The sequence below is a fragment of the Pteropus medius genome, unplaced genomic scaffold, assembly GCF_902729225.1.
Source record: "Pteropus medius unplaced genomic scaffold, Ma_sr-lr_union100, whole genome shotgun sequence".
Taxonomy (NCBI): domain Eukaryota; kingdom Metazoa; phylum Chordata; class Mammalia; order Chiroptera; family Pteropodidae; genus Pteropus; species Pteropus medius.
In genome coordinates, this window is record NW_024344377.1 from 3,557,797 (window position 1) to 3,566,642 (window position 8,846).

General features: G+C 56.7%; 1 protein-coding gene across 6 annotated transcripts in view; it reads right to left on the minus strand.

The window, feature by feature from the left end:
- The window catches only part of GRK5 (G protein-coupled receptor kinase 5), a 192,765-nt gene that overhangs the window by 16,454 nt on the left and 167,465 nt on the right, over window positions 1-8,846 (minus strand). For 5 of the 6 annotated variants that reach the window (XR_005654559.1, XM_039870872.1, XM_039870871.1 and 2 more), the window contains 3 exons: window positions 7,550-7,642; window positions 3,040-3,103; window positions 2,085-2,225 (listed from right to left, as the gene is read on the minus strand). Coding sequence is in view for 5 of the 6 variants with exons in the window: in XM_039870872.1 (XP_039726806.1) it covers window positions 2,085-2,225; window positions 3,040-3,103; window positions 7,550-7,642 (298 nt within the window). In the remaining variant the exon portion in view is untranslated. Of the gene's footprint in view, window positions 1-2,084; window positions 2,226-3,039; window positions 3,104-7,549; window positions 7,647-8,846 lie in introns of all 6 variants that reach the window. The other variant, XM_039870876.1, reaches the window with a different exon arrangement.

Genomic DNA, 8,846 nt, shown 5'->3' on the forward strand with positions numbered 1-8,846 from the left:
TCACACCTTCCACTCTGGTGGTCCCAGGTGAGCAGGCAGAAGGAGGAGGATCCTGCCAGGAGCGCGTCTGTGCATTTACACCACAAACGCGGGTGCGAGCATCAGTTGGTCAAAACTGTGTGTTGCCTTGTTGGACAGTTAGGAAAAGCAGGGTCGGGATGCCCTTCCTTACTGCGGGGGCACGGGGACTGGGCCGGGGAGGTGGCCGGTGGGCTTCGTGAAGTGGAACGCAGCTGGGCGAAGACTGTCTCCTCTTGCACGCAGCACACGCTGGCCAGAGGGACCGTCAACAGAAAGGACCTAGTCTCTTGCTGGTGGAGACCAGTGCCTGAGGCACTGTGGACAGAGGCTACGGGGTGGCGGAAGAGGCGAAGTACAATGGGCAGTACTCGTCCCTCTCTGCTTAGGGAGCTGGGCAAATGGAATCTGGCCGCCTTGGACCAGGCCGGGGAGAGGCTGGGCCATACAACCTGGATACAAACGTCGGGAACAATAGGGCTACTTCTGAGGAAAGGGGACAGAGTGGTAGCTGAAGGTGAGACTGCTCTGGGGACAGTGCTCTGACACCAACCGATGCCACCGCCCCTCCTCCTGCACCTGCCCCGGAGATGGTCCAGGAAGGACTCTGGGAGGGGTGCTGTGGGAACTCTCCGCCAGGGGCAGAGGACGAGGCACAGCTGAGGAAGGTGCACGCCTTTGAAGATGTGCCACCCGGTTTGGCAGGCACATGGCCTCTTCCCCACCGCTGGCAGCTGGGGGCAGCCTGCGATGAGGCCCAGAGATGCAAACCTCCGTCCCTTTCGAGTGTCACCTTAAAAAACCACCCCCTCTCTGGGGAATGATGAAAGCACCAGGCCGATGCCATCTCTCGCTCTCATACACAGCTGGCGGGAGTTTAGTTGGGGTGACCTTCATGGATGGCCATTTGGGAACAGCTACCAAACGGAAGAGGCACACACCCTCTGACACAGCAATTCCTCTAGCAGGAATGAATCCTACAGACACGCTCAGAAACGTGCAAAGGGGTGTGCAGGCATGGACATCTCAGCCTTGCTTGCGGTGGCTAAGAACCAGAAACGCTCTCTGCCTGTGGGGACTGGCTGCACAGGTTCTGGTTCATCTTTTCGCTATGTATCAGAAGAACGGAGCGCAGCTTTACAAAAAGGTGCAGCTACAGGTCTGGATGTAGACAAAGATCTATATCGTAAGGGGGAAAAACACTGCAGCATAAGATGTCTTATAAGATCCCATTGGCTAAAAATAATAAACATGCTGGAATGGTTACTTATAGTGGGAGGCTTTTATTTTTATTTCATACTCGTCGGTGCGGTTTGAATTTGTACATTGAACATGTAGTGTTTTTTATAGGGACATGTGGCGGAGGTATTTAGAGCTGCCCGGACACCCACATACTCCTCCATTTCTCCCTGCAGTAGGCTTGTCCCTTGCAGTGACTAGTTCTGGCCAACAAACCGTGAGTGGAAGCGAGGGGTGTCCCTGCAGCTGAGGCCGTGGCAGCCCCTGGGCACACCCCTCAGCACACACTTCCGTGACTCCAGATGGGGTGCCGTGGGGTGGGGGAGGGTGGCCCGTCCTGCCTGGCGTCTGTGTGAGTGACAGGACAGTCTGTGTCGTTTTCAGCCCCTGTGAGTCGGGCTGATTTGTCATTGCAGCGGAATGACAGAGAAACAGTAGACAGAGAAACGCAACGGTACAGGAAGATGGCGCCTCCCAGGACACTGACCCCAAGGTCTCCAGAGGAAACCAGCCCACAGGGGTCTGCGGAGTCAAAGCTCCTTGCCTGGGCCCAGGGTGGGCTTCTTCTGTCCACTGACTTTGCAAGGCTGTCCTGCACACCAGAGGCCTTGGTCCCCCACACAGAGGGGAGACAGGCTAGCTCTAGTGACAGGACACGGTCAGCCGTAATTGACCCCGAGGTGCCTTGTGATGGGGGAGCGTCTGGCTGCCTTTCTGCAGCTTACCCCTCTCGCTGCCTTCCACCTCCCTGGAGGGCCACCCACTTCCCCAGGGACGGGAGCCCCGGACACCGGAGCGTGGCCTGCCCCTGGGCCCTGGACACTCACCACAAACCGACTGCTGACCTTCTCCAGGATGCGCTTCTCGTTGAGGGCCATGGACTCGCCTTTCCTCTTCTTGACCCTCTTCTTCTCCAGGCGCTTGCAGGCGTACATTTTCCCTGTGGCCCGCACCTGGCAGGCACACACCTGGGGCGCAAGAAAGGAGCCGAGGGTACGGGGCCCGTGAGGCCCGCCCGACGCGCCTCTGCGGCCAGGACGCTGGGTCTCAGGCTTGGGGACTGACGGGGCCAGAGCTGGCCACGCCTGGCCGTGTAGGAGCTCCCAGTCCCCGACGACGCCCGGCCTTGGACCCACAGCTGGCCCTGTCCTCGAGATCTGGCCCCAGTGCCACCTTGCCCTCCCTCCTCTACCCTCCAAGCGGCTCTTGAAGGTGCAGAATCAGCCACCTGTGCCAGTGTTTAGTGCACTGGCCCGGGCCTAAAGTGCCGCCCCTCCACCAGGGCAGCCAGGTTTTCCGTCCTAAGCTTCCAGCCACCGCTGCAACCACTGCTGACTGTGGACCTTCGAGCCCCGGCTGCTGGGGGATCAGCGATGGGAGACCCCCGAGGGTGCAGCTCAGAGGAATGGGAACCAGGGCATTGGGTTCTAGTGTTAGTTCTGCCCGCACTGGCTGTGTGCCCTTGGCTGGGCCACCCAACCGTTCCGAACCTCACTTAAAACGGGGACAACGAGGCCTGCATCGCGGGTGGGAAGATCAGATCAGGTGCAAGAGTGCACGCAAACGGCGACATCCGGTCAACTCACTTGGGCCCCACATGCCCTCGCTGCCCCCTGCAGACACGGCCCAGAGTGCCCCTTTCCGCCTGAGGGCCGGCCCACGCCCTCCCCCACTTCAGACACTCCGACCTTCCCAGAGGGCCCAGGCTCCCCCTCCCTCTCCACGGGGCGTGACCTGGGGCAGAACAGAAACTGCCAACTGAAAACGTGGGCGTTCACTCACCTCCCCAAAGCCTCCTTTTCCTAGTACCCGGTACTGCCTGAACGTGTTTTTGGTTACTGGTTGCCTGGAAAAAAGCAAGAATCCAGTATTAGTCTCACGGTGTCAAGGTGCAGAATCCATAAGCAACAGACAATGGCAGCAGTGGACGTGAAAGGTGCAATTCCACGCCCTGCTAACCAGGCCCTGGGGCTCCCAGGATTCATCGCTGCGGACGGGACCTCACAGACTGACTCTGGGGCTGGGCGTTCAAATCCCAGGCAACCCGCCCTTGACGCCCTCCCTCCTGGGGGAAGGGCAGAAGGACAGAAGGCTTGAAAAACGTGAGCCGAAGGTGCCTGACCACACTTACGTGTGGTTCCCCTCCCATTCCCAGATGCAAATCAGGTGGCTGAGCTCAGAAGGAAGCTGTGTCCTCTGTGCAGGGGGCGGGGAGGGGGCCAGGAGCCGCAGAGGTTCAGTGTCCCACAGAGAGCATGAAGGAGACCGGGGCCCTCCTCACACCTGCCCATCTCAGCCTGCCCAGAGCCCTCAGCCCTTCTGTCCCCAGGAGCCCGGGGCTATTTTGTCCTGCTGCTGCCGCCCAGGCAGAGCCCCGAGAAGACCCGTCTCCAAGTCTAGTCTCTGCAACCTGTTACCAGCGGTTCTCAAGCCCTCCGCCACTGCGGGCCCCTCCGTTATATTTCCCCCACAGCTGTGGGACACTCGAAGGTCCCGTCTGCCAAGAGCGGGCTCTATGAGGTAATAATCACTTTGTGTCTCGTGGGGTCCCATTTTAATTAGCCAAAGCCACGCACCATGTCTAATCAGACAGAACCTCTGACTGTGAAGCAAGGATGACGAGACGTCTGGGAGTGAACGAGTTGCCTCGAAGTACGTGGCGCAGAGAGCTGGTGCTGCCCTGTTTGGCTATGAATACCATCAGCTTTCTTTCTTTTTTCTTTCTTTTTCCCATTTTTCAGCTTTACTGAGGTATAATTGATATTTTGATATATGTATACATTGTGAAATGATTACCATAATCAAGCTAATTAACAGTCTATCACCTCACATAGTTAGCGCTTCCTTCCTTCCTTCCTTCCTCCCTCCCTCCTTCCTTCCTTCTTCCTCTCTCTGTCTCTCTCTCGAACACTTAAGATTTACGCTCAGCAAATTTCAAGTCCACAGTACAGCAGTGCTAACCATCACCGCCAGGCTGAGCCTCGGTCCTCGGAACTTACTCATCTTGCATAACTGAAAGTCTGTACCCCTTTCCGACCTCTCCCCATTTCCCCATCCCCTCCCCGCCCCTGGCAACCGCCATTCTACTTTCTGCTTCTATAAGACTGACGATTTTAGATTCCGTATATAAGTGAGATCAGGCAGTATTTGTCTTTCTACGTCTGGCTTATTTCACTTAGCAAGTGTCCTCCAAGTTCGGTCATGTTGTCATAAATGGCAGGATTTCCTTCTTTTACACAGACACAGACACAGACACAGACACACACACACACACTTTTCACTCCCATGTTCACTGCAGCATTAGTTACAACAGCCAAGATATGAAAGCAACTTATATGTCCATCAACTGATGAATGGATAAAAACCAATCCGTTTAACAGTTTACGATTGGCTCTTGGATCTCCAAGACTATTTCTGAGTAACCCCCCAACCCCACCCCAAGAGTCCTGACCAGGGAGGGGGCTGGAGCGAGAATGAACTGGGCCAGCTCGAGAAAGACCCGTGAGCCTCTGGTCACCCAGCACCTCTTGAACGGCTCTTCCATGGAAGCACTCCTGGATTTGGGTTCACGGGAAGTCACGTCTCTGGCACCTGAAGCCCAGGCACGCCCTGGCGGACCGGCTGGGACCCACGTGCTGTGACTCGCTCTTCCCGGCGTTTCTTCCGGAAGCTGGGCCCGGGCCCCTCGGTGGGACTCTCCAGTGCTCTGTGTCTTTCTTCTGCATACGAGCAGCCTGGGCCCTGGAGAAAGCTGCTGTGCGCCCGCGTCCGCCACGAGCCCTGGGAGCGTTCCCTACAGGTGCCTCCAAACCACGTGAAGGCGTCCGGCCGAACGGTTTATGATACATGGAGAACGAACGGTCGGACGACGTTCCCGCAGACCCCTCTGCTAGGGGAGATAAGTGTAATTCAATTTCCGAGGAATTTCTTGGTTAACCTTGGGAGGGAAAAAAATCCCTATAATATTTCAACTAAGGGGGCCATGATCTTGTTAATGAACCCAAAAAGAAAAAAAAAAAAGCAGAAAAAAAAGGAGAACGGGAAGGAGGGGGTGTTGCCAGTCATTTAGGACATTTCTAGGCCAGGGTCCTGCCCCACTGGCTTCCACGAGTTAATGCAGAAGAGCTTAACGTCTCGAATTTAAAAAGTGTTTCTCCATTTCACGTGCTTGGTACAGACAAGTAAAATGCAAGTCAGTGGCCAGAGCTGAAGGATCCCACTGGGACGGGAGCACCGCGTGGACCAGGGCTGAAGAACTCGAGCGAGGACCTGAGCTGAGCCGGCCTTGCCAGCCCCTGCCGTGCGACCCAATCCATCAGCCTCTCTGAGTCCCGCAGCTTCAATAAAGTGGAGATATTGCGAAGGCATTTGCATCCAAAAGCTTTCTGTAAGCTACTGTGTGTCAGATGTCATCGCCCAAGGTCACTCATGGTAAGTGGCGGGGTTAGAGGTGGAGTCCTGCCTGCTGCAGAGCCCACGTTCAGCATGCTGGCCCCACACGCTCCCCCAGGAAGATGGGTGCAGGTTGGGGTTGTGTGTTATACAGCCCAGGGCTCCAGGGTGGGGCTGGGGTACGGTGACCACATCCCCACCACTGCCATGGTCATCGGAACCAGAACTGACCCTCCACATGAGTCTGCTGCTCCTCCCGACACCAGACGTTTGAGGGTGACGGCCATGGCGATGCTGATGACTCCGTGATGACCGCCACGGCTACTCAGCTGTTTACTTCCTGGGGCCAAACGGCTGACCTTTGCTGAGCGCTTGCCTTTTCCAGGCACGTACTACGCTTATCTCATCTCATCTTCATCCCGAAGCGGGCACCATCATCCTCATTTTACAGGTGAGGGAACAGGTGTGGAGAGGCCCCTCTGGAGGAGGCACAGGCAGGAGGCACAGGCAGGACTCAGGCCCTGAGCCGGGCTTCATGCCCTCGGCAGGACGTCTGGGTTGAGCCTTCACTCCTCTGTCTCTCCTGGAGCCGTGACGTGCATGTGCCAGGTGGCCAGTGGCAGTCAGCGGGTTAACAGAGAAGGCCACCCACTGCTCGCTCTGTCATCCCCATTAGTCAGGGTGGAGAGACATGTCCCCTGGTGGCCGATGGGCAGGGTGTTTTACTCTGGGCTTCCTGAAGTGGGCAGGGAAGGGCCGTGAACGGGCTTCTAGGGGCTCACGATCTGCAGCTTCCTGAGCGTCTGTAGGGGACTCAGCCAGCAAAGGTGTTGACACACACGCAGGAGCAGGAGGCTCCTTGCTCTCCAAACACAGCGTGCCCAGATGGCGGCGGGTGCCAGGGCTCTGGGGCACAGGGAGCGGGGGGCTGTGGAAGGGGGCGCTCCTGCCCTCATCCCCCAGGCTGGATTTAAAGCAGGCATCACTCTTCCCTGCAAACGTCATGGTGGGCAGGGCACTGAGCCAGGGGTCCTGGGCCACGGTCCTCCTTGGCTACACGCCTGGCCTCCTGGGTGACGAGGCAAGCCACATCCTCTCTCTGTCTCCGCTCCTCATCAGTCACACGGAGGCCGCATCTGCCTGGCCAGGTCACCGCTGTGCATGTTAGAGCACTTTACAGAGAACAAGGCAGCAAATAAAGCATGAAAGACACCCAGTCTCACTCACTGTTAGAGATGAAAGGATAAACGAGACGGGAACGTGCTGCTCACATGTCGGACGGGAACATACGAGACAGTGTTGATGAAGCTCAGAGGAAGCCCGCACTGGGACGTAGACAGGACTGAACGCTGGGGGCCGCCGCTCGGGAGGGCAACTTTGACCCCGAATCAGTGCTCTTTGACCCTGAAATTCCTGTGCTAGGAATTTCTACAGCTGTGCTTACAAAAGTGCGTAGAGGTGGACGTACAAAGGTTTTTATCGCTTAGGGAAGGTTGCACGCCACATTGAGAGCAACCTCCACATCCATCGATGGGTTAAATGAGGCACACAGGACTCATTCAAAGAACACAGCAGCTCCTCGTTCGCTGGTGAAGGAAGGGTTCCCAAGGACAGCAAACCAGAAAAGGACAAGGTGCCTGGATGCTGTGTGTGTACATGAGTTGTTGAGTGTGTGTGTGTCTGTGTGTCTGTGTGTCTGTGTGTAAGAACACTTTAACAAGCGCAGAGCACTTCTAGAAGAATACACAAGAACTTAAGTAATAGGAGAAGGATGCTCAATTTAATTGGAACCATGGGCCCATGGAGGTGACATTTTTATATGACTTCTCGGGTGGAAACCTGTACCCCCCACGCACACGCTGGCACACTCATGCGAGGGGTGTGTCGGGGAAGTGCTCACCTTTCCAACCACTTCCACTGGAGAAAGCGATCGAAATACATGCTGTCCAGATACTTGTGGAAGGGTTCTCCACTCAGGTAGTTGTGGACAGACCTGGCTCAGAGAGAACACACAGAGAAACATTTTATAATCCTGATCTCGAAGCAGAAGGGCAGAGCCTTATCCAGCAGGTTAACGCTCCAGCTTCATCCATTTCCAGACTTTAGAATGCAAACACAGAGGCCCCATCGTTCTAGAAGGTTGTTTGAGAATGCCTGGCTAAGCCCACAAACGTGTATTGGATATCCGCTTTGGGCATGGTCCAGGCCCGGGGTACAGCAGTGAGCATGCGGGTGGGGGACAGCGTGATGGGGAACATCACAGTGGTAAATAACAACACTGGAATAGGACATGCTCTTATTCATTGGGGTTAAGGGAGGTCACTGGGAGGTCAGGGCGATCTTGCTGAAGGGACAGGAGCAGAGACGACAACAAGTGGCAGCGTGAGCTTCGTGCAGGGGAGGGGTGGGGACTCTGAGATCGTGGGTGGTGGGGGGGCAGAGAGGGGAAGTGGCCCCTGAGGGCCCAGGCTCTGGCTTTGGTCCAGGACCAGCAAAGCCACAGGGAGATTTTCATTCCTACAGCAGAACTCACTGGTCACCTGCTGCGGGCCTGGCTGAACCTGGCTGCAGGCAGAGTTAGGTTTCTGACCTTTGGAAAGTGGTAATGCCAACCAATCTGGCACAGGCACTTGGGGCCTGGGGGAAGGAGAGGGCACGCACCGTGGGGGCGTGTTGGAGGCTGTGTCTTACGAAACCTGAAAACCGGGGCTGGCACGGGAGCCAGGATGGCTGCTCCCTCAAGGTCAGAGTGACAGCCCGGGGACCTCACCGGTTATCAGATCTGATCCTCGGCCAGCTCCACGAGGGCAGCGGCCAGGTTTGTTTCTGCTTGTGGTGGTCTCTCCTTGGCACCTAACACAGCGCCGGGCCCAAGCTGGCCCTCCCTAGATGTCCGTCCTCACCATTGTGCTCACGGTATATGGGGTGCTGGCTTTCTCGCCCTCCCCGCTGGCGGTCAGCTCCATGAATGCGGGGACTGGGTTCCTGTTCTCTGTGGTGTCCCCCAGCACCCAGCACAGTGCCAGGCACACAGCGGGTACCCAATTACTGTCTGTGGTGCAAGGCTGAACAAGGGCACGCAAAAAGCCCCTGTGGTCATGCAGCTATGTGGGGCGAGCCGGCTCCGGACGTATTTAGGTGTGCATGCGTGAGTAAGCTGTTGGGGAGCAGTGCATGCGGGCACATGAACATGTGCA